Below are 19,089 nucleotides of genomic sequence, written 5' to 3'. Positions count from 1 at the left end.
GTAAAAGAATCTCTGCCTCTTTCTTGTTTTTCTTGTTGTTAAGTTTGTCTAGAATTTGACCCATTTTGAAGATTGACCCGCGACTTGGAGTATATATAATGTATTGTTGTTCTGTTGAGAAAGTCATTGTATTTTGGGGGTTTATTGAGCTAGGGTTTCAGGGCGAGTATTATCACCGCTGCTTAGGTGTAATCTCTCTTTTGCATAGTAAAACATCTTCTTCTTCACCCGATGACGTATAACATACCACCCTGGTGTGTGAACCTCGTTAAATCTCTGTATCGTGCGAATCTTTTGTCTATTTATTTTCGTATTTCTTGGTGTTTGATCTAACACTTGTCTATTCTCTTTTAGTGCCTCCAAGGATCTCCATTTTGGTCTTTAGATTCAGAGGGTGAACATAATGAAGAATTGTCTTTTCATCAAGCTTGATTGTCAGGTTTCGTAAGGGATTACGAGTAGGGCAACTAGATCCTCTCTACTACGTGCATAAAACATCGACAAGGTAATTCTAATCTTGTCTTGTTTAATCTACAGGAGTGACTAGTGACAATTTGGCATTGGTATCCTCTCCGGCAGCTTATCCAGCTGTTGGTAAGCTTTCTTAGAACCCACTACTGTTTGATACAAATTAATACCTTTTCTAGAATATTAATTATACATATGAATCATATACCATCCGTAGGAATAAATTCAAATAGAATGGATTGATATTGTCCTATTGTACTGATTTCCAAGTATGTCTAGATTACATGCTCAACTAAATGTTGGATCATATCCTAATCCACCACTAAATTAATGCATATGTCCATGTATATGTCCTTGTACACATATTTAGCAATCTTGAGCGAATGACACTCTTTAACCAGAAAGTTTGTACCAACTTTATATAGGGTCACAGAAGTTAATGAACATTCTAAATTCATCTGCACATTTATGTCCCTAGCCCAATCTAGTGAGAGATTTTAGATCCGACAAGAGGAAGCCTCCAGAATTCACCAAGTGTAAATACTTAAATTCTTGCAATGGAGCTTATATATAATTCATTATAAGAAGTGAATATTATGGAAAAATATCCATTCAAATTGTACATTTACTTGGGCTATGTTTGGTAGCTAAGAAAAGAAAAAAATATATAAAAAACATAATAAGACAAAAATAATAATTATAAAATGATTATTTTATGTCTCTCTTTTAAAATTCAAAAAAATTAAAAATTTTTATTTTCTTTCCTTAGCTTCCAAACATATTCTAATGAATTTCACTATATATAGACATGTGCCTTCGTCTTTTTCCCTTCCTATCCATTATCCCTTATCCCAGAGGAGAGGGGGCATGTTTACAAAAAGAACCAAGCAAGGTGGCATGGGCTGGGATGTTTTCAGGGCAGCCCAGCCCAGTCCAGTCCAAGCCTGCTTAGTTGTTTAAGCCTCAAACTCTCACGGTCTATCCAAGAACTTTGAGGCTTGCCCAACCAACTAGGGAACCATACAGTGGGCTGCTTCCTTGATTTTCTTTGTAATGTGTCCTATAAAATAGTTTTATTATTGTAAATAGACTGAAATTGACATTACCATCTTTATGGAGTGTGTCAGATATTGCTCTTTAAAATTATTTTTAACTTAATGTGCCTCCCCAACAACAAGGGACGTACCCAATGCACAAAACTCCCACCACTATAGTGTTTGGAATTCTGAGGAGGACCGTAATGTACACAGCCTTTTTCCTAATTTATGAAAAGACTGTTTCCCGACTTGAACATACTAGTGGTCGCAATGAAGTAATCTTACCGTTGCACCATGGTCTACCCTTTTATTATTCTATGCAATCTATTATTGTCCTTTTTTTTTTTGGTTGTGGGGGGTGATAGAATTGTTGTTCCTAATTCTCTAACTAAAGGTATTAACTCTCTAATGACAAAGGTTTTGTGGAAGGGATATCGGAATGATCTGAAACATTAATTAGTTTGTAAAGAGTAACACAAACTTTGGGAATTCCTGATTTCATAATTTAAACCTTGCTCTTCCCGGCAAACTAGCCTGAAAGGTTTCTATGATCCTAGTTTTTACAAGCTGATCTTCATTCCAGACCATCGCATGGGCCTGGAGTGGTGTTTTTAGAGGTAGAGAGATATTACAATTGGGCTCAAAGATGGCAAGTTGGATGTTGACATATCGTAAATTTTTAGTCTGATAAATGGGTCTTTCTCAAAACCCTTAGAGAGTGGCACCATTTTTTCCTGTTAAAGATCAGAAAAATTTTCTTAAAGAGAAAAGAAAAAGAATCAAAGTGAATCAAACACAGAAGGCTTAAGAGCAACCTCCACCTTTGACATTGCCATCAATTTTTTACCAGGGATCGATATAGGTAGCTTCTAAACCAACCCTTTGCCAGGGATCTCTCAGTTCTTACAAGTTGGTTAGACCAAACTATTAAATAATACATTAGAGTAATATAACGTTTTCCTATGTATGGGTTAGTACAAGTCATTGTGTGAGGTCAGATTAATGGTTAGGTGTTGATCGGTAGATTGGGTTGAACAAAGACCAATTTATTAGGAATGATCCCCTAATGGAAGTTTAGGTCTTCTGTTAGCCACCTTAAATGTAAAGACCAATGTCTCTCTATAATTGGGTCATATTATAGGAGGATCTCACTTGTATTCTATTTCAGGGTCAATCTTTGCTCCCCATCTACATAAAGGAAGCAACATCCATTAGTTACAATCTATTGACAATTTGTATAGAGAGGAGAGCAGACAAGACTGACAAAGAGAGAAAACTTGGAGAAGAAGAAGATCCGGATATATGTTAATTAGATTCATAATTGTATTGTTATTTTTATTCCTTGATCCGTCATATCGAACCTATAATATATTCTTAAAAGCAATTCCTCTCACATCTTTTCCAACTTAGGATTAGGGTTTACACTTCATCAGGAAAATATACGGTTCATTAAAGCGCTAAGCTTCTTCAGTGTACTAAGTCCAATATGGTAAGGCTTGTTAGAACTCCCTATGGGTTTGAGTTTGAAATCCTATTGAGGAAACCACGTAGGAAAAACAAGAACACAAAGCTAATAAAGTTATGGAGAATCGATTTGTACCTTTCACCTAGTATGCTGGAGATGATTGATGTTGGTCACTTCTACTTTCGCTCTCTTGGCTTGACTATAGATCTTCTATAGCCCTTTAAACCTCATTGGTTCTCTCACTTTAGTGGTAAAGTGAGAAAAAATGAATAATGGCAGTAGGGACCCAAAACCTAGTATTTATAATACTGTCATGCACCCAAAACCCTAAACCACAATGGGTTGAGCTAGCATTTCCCTAAACTTGAGAGTGGACCGAACCGGTTCATGCAATTTGACTCTCACCCATTTAATCAACCCGAATAATTAATTTAGCCCATAAATCCAACAATCTCCCACTTGGGCTACATTAATTATAAGGATGTCTTTTAAATTGGTGTGACCATATAATATTATTACATTAACCACTCTTACTGTGATTTAGTTGAAAAATCACTCACATCGAATAACAGTAGAAGATACACCTCAATATACGGCATACAACTTTCTGTTATTACAAACATAAGTAAGTTTCTCAACACGAATCTATGTGGGATACTATCATAGAAACATTGACATATCCTCAAATTACACTGTTGTCATTCCATGTAGGTCCTTAACTGTGATATTAACCTTCACTGTGGCAAATCGCCTTTGATCTGTGATTAATATCTAACTGTGGCTTTTCACCTATAAACTGTGGCAAATATTGCCTATGAACTGTGACAAATATTGTCTTAAAATGTGACAAACATTACCTTTTGAACTGTGGCAAAATATTGCTTATAACTAAGACAATTACTGCCTATAAAAACATTTTCAAATGAAATCATAAACCAAATAAAAAAAAAATAACTGTGCATAATGTAAATGTTAAAACTTAACCATAATTCATCAAACTGTGCCCCAAAACATACGGGCTAAGGTTCAAAATATAACAAATACTAAATAAAACCAGAGCTCCCACTAATCAAGCATTTCAAATAACTGTATATAAAGAAATCCTAACTACTTGATGGGACCAATTTTTACTTGTTCTCAATTGCTGGTGATCAGTTTACCTCACCCTTGGTATCATCCTGCTTATTAGCCCCAGAATTCTTCCTCTTCTCTAACCATTTCTTAAAAATAAAGCAGTCTTTCTTCACATGTCCTTTCTTATGGCACCAGAAACACTTTACGTTGTTAGTCTTCTCTTCATCCTGAGCCTTTTGAGATGTGTCAAGTTCTTGAGAGCTATTAGTCCTGTCATATGGCATGACACTTCCTCTATTGGAAAAATTCTTATTCCTTCTGCTTGGTCCACCAGAAGATCCCTTGTGGAAAGTTGCATGTGCACTCTCAAACCTGGTTTGTTTCAAATTTTCTTCCTCTTGAGTGCAAATAGAAATGATCTCATTTAGGCTCCAATCATCTTTCAGTGCAATGTAGGTAGACTGGATAACTTTATACTGACTAGGGAGGGTATTCAGTGCAATGTGTACAATACATTCTTCATCGATCTGTATTCTAAGATCCTTAAGTTTACCATCAACAGTAGCTACACCCAAAATGTATTCTCTAACACTCCCATATCCATCATACATTGTATTCATTAGTCTGGTCATCAATGTGGTTTTATCAGCTTTCTTGTTGTGTTGAAACCTGTCTTTAATAGCATCTAGGAATTCTTTTGCAGTGTCTTTGATCTTTATGTTCTCACGTATAATTTCAGGAATTGCCTTTTTTAAAACCAGTATGCACTTTCTGTTTGCATTAGTCCATTTCTTAAACTTGGTCATTTCAACACTTTTGCTCAAGTCTGTGAGAGGCTCAGGTTTAGGCTCCCTAAGTGCCTAGTCTAAGTCAAGAAGACCTAAATGCAATTCTAATTCCTCCACCCACTTTTGATAGTTGTTAATAGTGAGCATTGGGATGGAAGATACATAACTTGAGGGAATGACCATCCAACTACAACAGTAACAACAACACAATACATGCCAAATTTTAAAATACAAATCATAATATAAAAGCATGTAATACCATCAATATATTTTAAATAAGTGTTACAACTAAAACTGTATCTCTATCCTTTGGGACAGGAATTAGTTGATGCTCTTATATTCTTCTTTTAACTGTAAAAACAACACTAACTTCAGAATTCAATCACCTTTGGGCAAAAGAACTCCTAATTCAATGTCCCTTTTTGAAATGTGGATAATTATCCTCAAACCTTGATGACACAACCTTTGGGAAAGTATCGCCTTTACTATTGAAAAATATACAATCGAACTGAATGTACCACTTTGGTGGGTTTCACTCAGTTCTATCATATCTTTCCCATTGGAGATGTATATCTTTATGTTCAAAATATACATATAAATATGTCACTAGGACAACAATAACCATACAAGAGTCACAACCGCAACTACATTCCTATCCTTTGGGTTAAGAATGTACTGGTCCTCTTGTGAATTCATATTTACTGTGAAAAAAAACAATAACTTTTGAAATCCACTCACCTTTGGGCATAGGAACCTTTAGGTTACTGTCATTTTCTTAACTTTGGTGACATCACCTTTGGGCAAATGTCACCTACATCACTAGCAATTGAGAGCAAGTAAAAATTGGTCCCATCAAGTAGTTAGGATTTCTTTACATTCAGTTATTTGAAATGCTTGATTAGTGGGAGCTCTGGTTTTGTTTAGTATTTGTTTATGTTTTGAACCTTAGCCCGTATGTTTTGGGGCACAGTTTGATGAATTATGGTTAAGTTTTAGCATTTACATTATGCACAATTTTTTTTTTTTATTATTTGGTTTATGATTTCATTTGAGAATGTTTTTATAGGCAGTAATTGCCTTAGCTATAGGCAATATTTTACCACAATTCAAAAGGTAATGTTTGCCACATTTTAAGACAATATTTGTCACAGTTCATAGGCAATATTTGCCACAGTTTATAGGTGAAAAGCCACAGTTAGATATTAACCACAAATTAAAGGCGATTTTCCACAGTGAAGGTTAATATCACAGTTAAGGACCTACATGGAATGACAACAGTGTAATTTGAGGTTATGTCAATGTTTCTATGATAGTATCCCATATAGATTCGTGTTGAGAAACTTACTTATGTTTGTAATAACAGAAAGTTGTATGCCGTATATTGAGGTGTATCTTCTACTGTTATTCGATGTGAGTGATTTTTCAACTAAATCATAGTAAGAGTGGTTAATGTAATAAGATTATATGGTCACACCAATTTAAAAGACATCCTTATAATTAATGTAGCCCAAGTGGGAGATTGTTGGATTTATGAGCTAAATTAATTATTCGGGTTGATTAAATGGGTGAGAGTCAAATTGCATGAACTGGTTCGGTCCACTCTCAAGTTTAGGGATATGCTGGCTCAACCCATTGTGGTTTAGGATTTTGGGTGTAGGATAATATTATAAATACTAGGTTTTGGGTCCCTACAACCATTATTTACTTTTTCCCACTTTACCACTAAAGTGAGAGAACCAATGAGGTTTAAGGGGCTGTAGAAGATCCATAGCCAAGCCAAGAGAGCGAAAGTAGAAGTGACAAACATCAATCATCTCCAGCATACTAGGTGAAAGGGACAAATCGATCCTCCATAACTTTATTAGATTTGTGTTCTTATTTTTCCTGTGTGGTTTCCTCAATAGGGTTTCAAACTCAAACCCATAGGGAGTTCTAACATGTGGTATCAGAGCCAACCATACAGAACAAGAATCGATACATGCTTTATTTTATATACTTGAATCATGTTTGTGAATATTTAATAATAACGAGTTACTATTATTATTATTTTGGGTTTAAAAGTAAGGTTTCATAATGGAGATCTATTTCAGTGATGGGTTTTAAACATGTAATGACTTATCAAAAAAAAAAAAAAAAAAGGAACTCCTAATTCAATGTCCCTTTCTGAAATGTGGATAATTATCCTCAAACCTTGATGACACAACCTTTGGGAAAGTATCACATTTACTATTGGGAAAGATACAATCGAACTGAATATACCACTTTGGTGGGTTTCACTCAGTTCTATCATATCTTTCCCATTGGAGATGTATATCTTTATGTTCAAAACATACATATAAATATGTCACTAAGACAACAATAATCATACAAGAGTCACAACCGCAACTACATTCCTATCCTTTGGGCTAAGAATGTACTGGTCCTCTTGTAAATTCATATTTACTGTAAAAAAGAACAATAACTTTTGAAATCCCTTCACCTTTGGGCTTAGGAACTTCTAGATTACTGTCATTTTCTTAACTTTGGTGACATCACCTTTGGGCAAATGTCACCTACAAGGCTTACTTTATCTTTACAATCCTTAGCTTGATCCGCGGCATCCTTTGGGATTCTTCTAGACACCTTCAACATATCTGCTATAGCATTGGCTCGGGGAGAATGGCATTTGTTAATACTTTGCTGAGAAATGGCAAGTGGCTTCCTACTCCTATACTGTCAAGAAATATTCTTGATGTATGGACTTGAGGAGGCCTAAGGATCATGTAAGAGAGGGGTTTAGAAGGCTTCCCAAGCAGGTTCCACTACAAGAAAAGAAAGTTTCAATGAAAAAAAAGGCAAAGCATGCTATACCGATGGTATATATATATATATTTATTGCTGCCAGATATATATAAGCCTTTCTACAATGGTAAAATAATACACCTTTCTTATATAGACGAAGGATATCATATATAGCAACAACAATTTATTACCTTTGTTATATATAATTAATATGTGGTCGTAAAATATTACCTCTCTTATATATTATTAATCAATGGAGGTAATATGATCCCAATGCTATGAATTGAAGTAGACAAATCCACGATAATATATTACCAGTGCCAAACATCTTATATTATAGCCACTTTGGTCTCACTTTTTTTTAATATTCTTTTTTTTGGGGGTGGGGTGGTGTTGGGGAGGAGGGTTTATGCTACCATCACTTTATAAAACATATAGGCATATTTGAATTTTGGTTTTAGGGGGGGAGGGTAGGTATAATTTCCTCAAACATGAGGAACCCACATTGCAATTTACCTGAAATTGTATATACAAAAAGCTAGAGATTATATTTTCAGGAGGAAAAATACACAAGCTAGATACTAGATAGGATAACCTCCCACAATATAATCATTGCAAATTTTATCAGCCTTGTCCGATCCTCATTTGTATGGTAAAGGTAAAGGATTTATGCCTTTTATGCGAGGAGAGTAGAGAAATGACAAGGATTTTATCTTGACCATCAAAGCATTTACTGTGTCAAAAGTAATAATAAATATATAATTTAATATATCAAATATGAAAGAGTTTTATTTTCATGGCCCCATTGTTGATAGGCTTCTTATTTGTTTGATAGATAGATGGATAGAGAATACATAATTTGAATTAGCTAAGTCAAATTTCAAACTCAAATCCAGTCAAATAAATGTCCATGTATGTCCATCTATCCCCAGTATGTCCATTTTGAGAACTCTTTCTTCAAAGTTCAATGGGGCAGAGTTGATATGGTTCTCCAATTGCATCTCCATGCATTCGATAACTGCTTGTAGATGTTTTATGGATCGTCTCTTCAAAAAGGTTTAGATTCGTAAATAAAAAGCATTCAGCTTCTCTTCATTGCATTTTTTGTTAGGCCTGAATAGATAATAGGGACAAATTTTTTTTTTTTTTGAGTTCATTTAATAGAAAAAAAATGAGGGATATTATTGATTATGTATTCTCATTCTAGAAGGTCTAGTGTGAACATCCTTACGAAAACAAAGTGGATCAAGGAAAATTTCTCAACTTATAAACAAAAGAGAGAGATGCATTAATCAATCATCACATTATGATGAAAATTTTCATTTCTTGACAATCAAACTAAACCTAAAATATATTCAATTGTCTTCATCAAGAAAACATAAAAATTTACCTTCAATTCTTAGTGATAACAAATGGGACATTGAAGACAAGTCCTAAGGGCTGAAATACCCTATAAATTAAATTCTTCCTTGTTGGGGTTTTCACCCTTTGTGGATTAGAGAAACAATGCCAAGAGGGTTTAGTTTGTCTGTATTAGTGATTGGTGGTTTGTCTTATACTGCCTCTCCTTGAGGTTAGTGCCATTGCGGCTTCGGGTCATGTCCCCAAGTCATACAAAGTGGCCTTAGTTTTTTATTTTATTTATTTATTTATATTTTTGTAATAAATTGATTCATGGTTGTATTACTTCGGAGGTAATTAGTTGGAAAAGCAGAACGGATGGAATATTTGTTTGAGATTTGGTCATGTTGGGCATCGAACTTTATTCCCCACGGAAAACAAAAAAATGATATGATTGATGATTTTGGGATTTTCAAAATATTCCCAATTTGAAATATTCTTTTTTATGAAACAAGAGAAAAATTATTGACTTGATTGATTGATTTTGGTATATTCCTCTCTTTCTCTTTCGCTTGATTACGTCTCTATCATTTAAAAAACATAAAACACGTGTACTAAAATCCTTCACGTGGGTCCATTTTTATGACTCGGGTCAGATTCAAGGATCCGATTCGGAGAGAGTTTGCTCCCTTATCTGCCATTTGGGGTTCTGAAATAAGGTTCTAAAACTTAGGATCGATTTCAATCGATATGAATCTGACTGAATTTATCTTAAAATAAAAAAAGAAAAAAAGGTGTTTAGACCATTATACCTTTATTATCTTACTAATGGATCAGTAAATATCAGATTGGTATTGAGAATTAGTCTCGACTAATACCATGATTTGAATTGAGCGATCTTAACCAATCAAATTCAATTTTTGGAATCATAATCTGGAATTGTGTGCTTAGGGTGTTAAATATAAATCGTTTATCGAAATTGAATCAAATCGATTTTATCAAAATCATCAAATCAATAATAAATGCTTTGGCTTTGGTTTTAAAAACCGTTTAACACCCTTATTAGTGTAAGGATGTCTCATCTAGCACTGAAAATGAGTTGACGTGGCAAGTTTTGTAATGTTCATACGGTTTTAGGAACTTGCCATTTAGTCGGTCCCACACCTTGGCAGAGATTCTTGTACTAGTGAGAGAGCATGAGATGGACTGTCAATTTGGTACGGTATTGATATTTAATTGGTATAGTTTTGGTATTTACAGTACAACAAGCCAAGAGTCAATATTGATATTGAATTGGCACCCTTAGGGTATGGGCCTAACAAGACGCATGAGATAGATTCATTTAGTAGAGGATTGGAGTATCAAAATTCGACCCAAAATAGTTGGAATGACTAGAATCAATTGAAAAATACTCGGACTGAACCAAACGGTCCAAACCCAAACCCATATTGGGCAGTTTAAAACCTTATAAAAATTAAATCAATCGAACCAATCAAAACAATAAAAAAAGTGAAAAAAACTATAAATTTTTTAGGAAAAAAACCATAAAAGGCAGTGTAGTCCCTACACATGGGAGGGCATAATGACTGCCCTACCCAAAATTAAAGGTAAAAATTCCATCATTGTTAATGCTTCCACTTGCACTCCCATTGGTCCCTACGCTCGTTAAAAAACCACACAACTTTTTACGAAACCTTCACCCTATTATTATTATTATAAACCAATACTGAACATGTACCAACCTGCTATTTGACTAATAAGAGCCCTTTGAACTAATCTGACAAAAACCTGAATCCGAACTAGATTGGATCAAAATTGAATCACACCTTAATCATTCGACTTCAATTTGGACGAGTAGATGGAAAAAATCGATTTGGGCCTATTGAACCAGATTGAATTAATGTATGACATCCATATCAGAGGTTTTTTTTTATTATTATTTATTTTTTTATTTTTATAATTCAAGGGCCTATTGGCCATTATGTAGTAGACCCACATAGGGGCCAAGTATAGATCCACAGCAGAGTCAATAGAGGCCCAAGACCACACTTATTGGAAAGCAAAAAAATTGATGCAAACCAAACAACGATGCACTTAAAAGGATTTGATCAAGTGACCAATCCTTAGGTAGGTACTCTATCGAGCATTGCAAACTGCCAGGCCAAGGCCTAGGTGTGCATAGTAAGGGTTCACATGTTGTCTGAAGGGAGTGTCAATGTGGACACCATGACTCCTTTTCCGATGTTAAAATCGTCTACAATGAGGCGATGAGGTACAATGAGCACCCAACGGCTGGGGTGCATAACCAAGCCCTCCCAGCCGTTGGATGCTCACTGCACCTCACCACTCATTGCAGACAATTTGGACTCCATTTTCTGACTCCAACATCTAAAGAGTTTGTTCTGCTTTAAGCTTTTTTCTTATGACCCTATCACATGGGGTATACACAAATCTACATATAGTCTAATGCCAGAAAGTGTGGGAAGCTTGGTTAACCATTTGCAAAGGATGGTCAATTTTATCTTAATTTTGATGGCTATTGTTAGTAGAGGTCAGGCCACATTAAGTATAATTTTTTACCTAATTGCCTCTCTCTCTCTCTCTCTCTCAATTGAGAGAGTATATCTAAGGATCTCTATTGCTATCCTTGGTCTTGGAGGATGAAACTTTGTCTAATGAGATCGCTGCCACAGACAGTTCATGGAAAGTAATGTATAATACAACTAGTTCCATTTACGCTACATAGAAGACATCATCCTGATAATTCTAGAATCCATGTGTGTTTTCATTCAACAACTACAAATGTGTGTTGGCATTAGGGGTGTCAATTGGTCGGGCCTGTAGATCTATGTCCTCGGACTACGACCTACCTATTTAAGGATGAGTTGCTCTCATGTCGAGTTCGATCGGGTTTTGATCTTTAATTAGGCTTCTCCTAATCGAGGTAATCAGGTTATAATCAGGCCTTAAATGAGGTAATTAACTATAAAACGTTAAACGGACTTTACTTTTCTTAGATTTAAGATACCTTAATCTATTTTATTAAATCATCCATAGTTTTGAAAAGATATTACACTTAATTATATTCAATAATTCATAAAAAGAAATAATAATAATAATAATATATACCCTTTTCTATAAAAAAAAAAAATCAAAATATTCATGTAAACAATTGGGCTAACTGTTGGTCCGAGTTGTGCTTGTAAACAGGCTAAGCTGGTCGAGAGGCCCATCGGATTTATTCTTTGCATCATGTACTACTTGATTATAAACGGGTCCCCGCTTAAGCCCGACACATTTAATAATCAAGACAGACCAGACAGATCATTAAACGATTAGATCCAATTGATCCAACCAGTGCAAGCTTAGTATTAACCACCATAATTGGCATGAATCTAAACCATGAAGCTGGTTCCACCTGAGCATTTTATTGGTGCATGCTCAGCCACCCTGGCTCCCACCATTGGAAATGGAGATTTTTTTTGGTGACAACCATTGGCAATAGAGATGATCAATCATTCACGTATGCTTCGTTCAAGAATTTGATAAAAAAAAAAAAAAAAAAAAAAGTCTGCTTCTTTCCAGAAATTCCATTTTGTTGTCCTCTTTACTTTACTCCGCTCCACGGGCCCAAAATGCGGGACCCGTGTGATCATCAAAATCAAAATATTGCGCTAATTTTGGACGGATTTGCACTCGAATCATTCACCCTGAGAGAAAATGTCCCAATTAATTTACCCACATTTTGGACCGACATGGACTATTATTATTCACCATGAGAGAAAATGTCCCAGTTAATTTTCTGTGATAGTAATAACTCCAAATAATTTTGTTTTTACACATTTCCCAAGCCATAGGAATCAAGAGGTCCCCATATGAGATTTTTAACTTCATATCATCATATATGCTCCATATTGGCATCTTAGACAAAGGAGATTGTCCAAGATGCATGGAGAGAGAGAGAGAGAGAGAGAGAGAGAGAGAGAGAGAGAGAGAGAGAGATATTTTTGTGAGATATTTATAATTTCTAAAAAGATTAAAAGAGGATTATATTATAATAAGGAAAAAGAATGCTACCTGATTGTGTAGTCTCTACATTCAGATATTGAGAGGGTAAAACGATAAGTCCGTTCCAATGAAATTTAAAATACCCCTTGTTGATGCTCTTGCGTGCTTCCTCATTGATTCCAGCATTGGTGCAAGAGCCATGCGACTAGGTGGCATTCCTCTTTCCATTATAATAATAGGGATGTATACCTAGATGGCGGGAAAATACAGATAATCTTAATAATCCATCTACAACATTGCCATCAGTAGATCAAAATATGACACAATTATCTCAAGCCACCACCTTCAACATTGTCATCAGCAGAATCCTTAAGATTATAAAAAAGAGCTACATAGCTTCCCAAGAAGCCCAAAAATACAAAAGGGTAACCAAACTTCAAAATGATACCGCGGCCTCCCCTAATAATCTCAATTTAAATCATCGTCAACATAATTGCTACTATGTTCCCAATATAATTGCTACTATGTTCCCAATATAACGTAGATAGTTCTTGGGCACCCGTTTTTGCTAGAGTATTTCCCACTAAAACCCAACAGATAAGGCATATGGCGTGACACAATAGATCAGTTAGACTATGAACATTGATAACTTCATCACGGATAAGGGAATTAACCTCCCTATAATAGTGGGAGATTTTTCAATAGATCAAGTCAAGAAATGGTTCGTAGTATGCCCGTTTCTAATGAAACTTCCACAACACGGTATTATTGATCATATTAACCACCATGCACTTGAGTCACCTTCAATCCAAAGATGGGAGAAATCCTTACTCTTCACCAACTCCAACTCTTAGAAGAAAGTTGAGAACTCAGCAAAGAAATTTGATTCAACTTCCAAATAAGAAGTGAAGCATCCAAAAGACTGATTACATGGAGATCAACCTTGGAATTAAAAGTTCTTAAGAGGATATAATTGCATGTAGATAAATCTTGGAATCAAAAGTTTTAAATAAAGTAGGACAAAATAGAATATAAACCAATGCATGCCTAGATGGACCTTATCTGATGTACAAAATAACCCTAAAATGATCAAAATATGATAGGAGGCCTTAGGCGAAAGTCCGAAACAAATTGGCCTTAAAACAGTCAATTGGATTTCAAAATTGCTGAACCGGCTCATCGGATTAGGAACCATCTTGTCGGTAATGAATCTGGAAGTCTTGAAGTAACCTAATTTGTGTTCTCAAAACCAGCTCCCCGGAGAGAACGGATCAAGTCCTTGTATGAGAATCATTCTCATATGGGGCTGATCCGCACAGTTGGAATCTACCCAACAACCAACTCTGTGGTGGATTCCATCTGTGTGGATTAGTCCGTATGAGAATGGTTCTCGTACGAGAACTTGATCCACACTCCTCTCCGGATGCCATCCGGATTGACAATTCAGGGTTCGAATTGGGCGATCTGCTCTCAACGGCTACTTTTTTCCAACCGGCTTGCTGGATTATGAATCGGCACTCCATTTCTAAGTTCCACTGTTAGCAAAAACGCATTTTAAACTCCATTTTACACACATTTCTGTTTTTTAGCGTTTAAAACACGTTTTACCGTATGCTTCCCAAAGATACTTAAAAAAATAGCAAACTTCAAGCATTCTGATCAACTTGATTCTTTAGCCGACTTGAAGCTAACACAATGGACTATATTTCTCATGATATTACCTTTAACTCAAATTCAATTCACGGACCCCGAAATTGAGTTATAAACTGACGTATTAACTGAAAAATATTTCTAAAGTGATGACTCCTAACTCTAACTGAACATATATCACTTCGAGAGTGTATTGACTATATTGACAACAATGAACAATACCATAACATAGTCACATTGCTCAATAAGATTTTGGGTATGTGTGGTGTATGAATTTAGAATTGGTGTTGGATGATATTCAATGATATGTCTTAAAACTTATAATGAGACATGGGATGTATAGGCATTAATGTTAGATATTATAGTTGTTTTGAACACTAGATGCAGCTATTCATATAATAATTCCTTAATTTATATGAGTATACTACCATTTTTTTAGTCCCGTTTGTTTGAAATCTACACGTTTAAAATGTGTATCGTCTGTTTTTCGATTTTTACCGTTCTTTGTTTTTTTGACCGTTTATTTGACCGCATCATTCAAAAATTTTTATTGTTTAAAACCCGTACCATCCGTTTCCCTTTTTTTTGCCGTTCCTATTTTTGCTAACAATGTTTCTAACAAAAATAGATCAATTAGAGGATCTTTCCGAAAAAAAGTTTTGGGGTTCTAAGGGCTCTATTTAATTGAACATTATTCACCCATTTACTCACTTGAACTAGTTCAACCAATTCCCAATTGGGAGCATTAAAAATCATTTATTGCAAGTTCTTGTGAGATCTAGCATTTCCTTTCAAGCTCTCAAAGTTATCTCACCCATTGGCTTCCTTATCAAGCATCTCCTACTCACTGTCAACAAGTGAAGCACACAAAGAGATACAAGTGCACATCATCTACATCAATTGCACTCTCTCACTCCTTGATGGGTAACAATTATGAATTATTCATTCATCATATTTTTAGAAATTGCTCTAGGTTGAGCATTTTCATTGTGCATTTAGTGTAGACCATAATTAGACTTCTTGTAAGGACTCTATCATCCTTTAAAGAGTTGGTAAAACATTCATTTATCCTTGAAATTATTTTTGTAAAGGTAATTTTTTCCATGCATTATATTGAATACTTGGGAACCTTTATGTGATCTTGAGTGGAGTGGACTAGACTCAAGGAGCTGAATCACTATAAATTTATTGTCTCAATTGTGTGATGCTTAAATTTTGAATTTTATATACTTCGAAACCAAGATTTCGATTCTTGTAATTCCTCTGGTCCTCTTGGATGTGATTTTGTTATCAGTCTTGGCACCATTTTCTGCTAATGGTAATGCCAAAGGTGGATTAAGGAGCTGATGAATTTTTTTATTCTTTGTTCTCTTTTCCTTGTATGGCTATGACCTTGATTTCTTTCGTTCTTTCTTAATATATTCATTGCGGACCTTGAGCAAAAATTGTGAATTTTATCTACTAGTCATTATGCATCATAGTAGAATTCACTTGTGTTCAATAAAACAATCGAAAAGAGGTAAAATCCACTAGTCATAACCAATTCACCTCCCTTTAGATTATATAACACTTAATTTGTGTTTGACATGTATTCTTGGAATGCATTTTAAGTCAATAATGAATTCCAAGAAACCATACCAAACACAATGATGGTCTAATTCCACTCAATGGTTGGAACAGCCAATTGGCCCAACAATTGTGCATTCTTCACGTTCTAACGAATAATTACGTTTTATAAAATAATAATAATAATAATAATAATAATAATAATAATAATAATAATAATTGAAAATTGACAATCAAATAAAGGGAAAAGAATGCTTCTTGATTGCATGACACTTGCGCCAATGTGGAAGCCAATAAGGGGCATACATAGGCATCCAGGGGGTTGGGTTTTTTAAGTTTCACAGGGATAAAAGCATCATTTCACCAACCTCCGTGTTTGGGTGATGGATTGGGCAAATAGGGACCGTTCATTTTCCCCATCAAATAATCACATCTAGCCTATGAATCTTTTACGTGGGCCCCTCAATAAGCTGCCTGTCGTAACTGAGAACCCAAATCCAAAACTACACAACCCTTTGAAGCGGAGGGGCTCTCTCCCTTTATATATGGAACCGAGTAGTAAAGATCGATAACAGATATAGTTACATTAGTAGTAGAGAAGAAAGACTAAATGGGTAGGACTCCGTGTTGTTCCAAAGAGGGACTCAACAGAGGAGCTTGGTCAGCTAGCGAGGATCGGATACTTACTCAATACATTAACGCTCATGGAGAAGGGAAATGGAGAGATCTCCCTCAAAAAGCTGGTTTAATTTCTTTCTTTTCTTCCTGTTCTGTTCTTTTTTGTTGCACTTCTTTGGTGTTCATTACTACATATATATACCAATATATATATATATATATATATATATGAAGCTTGTCATGGTTTTGTAGGTTTGAACCGATGTGGGAAGAGTTGCAGGCTACGATGGTTGAACTACCTAAGGCCGGACATCAAGAGAGGCAACATTTCCAAAGAAGAAGAAGAGCTCATCATCAGACTTCATAAGCTACTCGGTAACAGGTGACTTACACCTCTCTCTTCCTCTCCTTTTTTGGTCCCCATTTCCGTAAATGGAAATATGGAAAGCTAGCTTTCGTGAGAAATGCAAATGGGCTGAAACCAAACCAGAGGGAAAAGAAAAGAAAAGAAAAGAAAAGAAAAGTGAGATCATAGCTTATTACATCCACCCAAAAAAAGCTGATTAATTAATCCTAGGGTTTCCTTTGTAAGAAAAAAATAATAATTCTAGGGTTTCCTAAATTTCTTCTATGGTTTTTGCAGATGGTCTCTGATAGCAGGAAGACTTCCGGGACGAACAGATAATGAGGTAAAGAACTATTGGAACACCAATCTAAGCAAGAAGCTGCAAGGCAAGACAGCACAAAATCAACTCAACAAAACTAAAGATAAGAACCCACAAGCTAATCCCTCATTGTATCAGCTTCCCCAAGCTAAGGCACCAAAAAGTACTCCCCAAGTCATTAGAACCAAAGCTGTAAGGTGTACTAAGGTTATTCTTCCACAGCAACAAGGAATTCAGATGACGAACACCCATGATCTTGATAACCTAGCTTCAGATGCCAAGAACTTACAACCACCTTCGGTCCCAAGACTAGTCATGGATGATGACACTTCAAATTTTATGATAGATTTTGCCATTAATGACGACTGTTTCATCTCTGATCTTCTAAACTCAGATTTCTTGCAAGTTGGTTGTGATGGGATTCAATCTGCTGATCATGAATGTGGGTATAATTCGTCTTCCGGCTCTGATTATCCCTTCTCTGCTCATGAAATGCTGGAAAACTCACCAAATGGAGCAATTTTTGGACCACCTGAAGCATTGGAGCTCAAGAAGCTGTGTTCTTTTCTGGATTCGGAAGAAGAATGGATTGGAAGTCAATAGATCATTCACCCAAAAAAGTCAATAAATGAAGAGTGCAGTACTGTAAGGAAGGCGATTCCATCGTACCCTTAAAGTGTATCCTGTTTGCTCAAGAGAACTCTATCCCAATCATAACACATGGGTCCTTTTTTCCATGTTTTAATAAGATGCGCTCCACAAAATTAAGGCTTTGTACTACTACAATAGTGTAGCATTTTGGTAATAATATGATGGGACCTATATATCATTCCATTTCTGTCAAGGCTTAGAAGTGGTGTTTGAAGTGTTCCAACCTTATATATACACACACACACACACAGATATGAGGCACTAAGCCTAAGTAATACTTCCGAGCTAGCTCCATGCTACCTCAAGGGCATATGGTCTAATTGATCTTGGGTTGCATGTAGATACTTACTTTTGTCCCCTTTGAAGATGATGAATCACGGGTGAGAACGGAGTTTTCTTTCTCAACAAGAATTCAATTTTCGACAAAACCCTAGTATTATTCCAACTAACCCAGAACCCTAAATCTCTGGTAATGAGACCATATATGAAGTCAAATTCGAGCTCGGTTCGTTAATTGGAATTCAGCTCTCCAAGTTCGATCTTTGTTCTCAAACCGAAATTGGGCTCCCCAATAGGATTCTAGGCCCTCAAAACCTAGGTGGCGATTCCAAAGAATCATGTTTTCCCCACCCTTTCAATAGTCAGGAAAATTGAAGACATCACTACCAGAAACAACAGGTGAGGGGTGATAAGTAGGGAAAGAATATTGAAATATAATAGTACACCATTGAGAAGGAGAGAGCTAGGAAATATTCCAACAACCCAAGAGAACGGAGGGGGGAACAGACAGTCTCGAGTGACCCCTTGAAAAGGGTGCCCGAGATAATCTAGTTCTTTCTACATTATTCTCACACTATCCAATTGTCTCAATTTCCACATCATTCTGCCACATGGCTAAAACTTGGTTTACCACATTGACAGGCTCATTAGGACGACTTATCTTTGAGAGATGAAGAGAAAGATAAACGTACAAGAAA

At 35.7% G+C, this 19,089-nt stretch overlaps 1 protein-coding gene across 1 annotated transcript; it reads left to right on the top strand.

The window, feature by feature from the left end:
* Positions 1 to 16,788: 16,788 nt before the first annotated feature.
* Positions 16,789 to 18,064, top strand: LOC122076293 (transcription factor MYB1-like). Its single transcript, XM_042641611.1, has 3 exons — positions 16,789 to 16,921; positions 17,049 to 17,178; positions 17,440 to 18,064. Exons 1-3 carry the CDS (start codon positions 16,789 to 16,791, stop codon positions 18,062 to 18,064), a joined length of 888 nt encoding a protein of 295 aa, XP_042497545.1.
* The last annotated feature ends 1,025 nt before the right edge of the window (positions 18,065 to 19,089 follow it).

The sequence above is a fragment of the Macadamia integrifolia genome, chromosome 4 (genome assembly GCF_013358625.1).
Source record: "Macadamia integrifolia cultivar HAES 741 chromosome 4, SCU_Mint_v3, whole genome shotgun sequence".
Lineage (NCBI taxonomy): Eukaryota > Viridiplantae > Streptophyta > Magnoliopsida > Proteales > Proteaceae > Macadamia > Macadamia integrifolia.
This window is presented reverse-complemented; position numbering and strand designations above follow the sequence as displayed.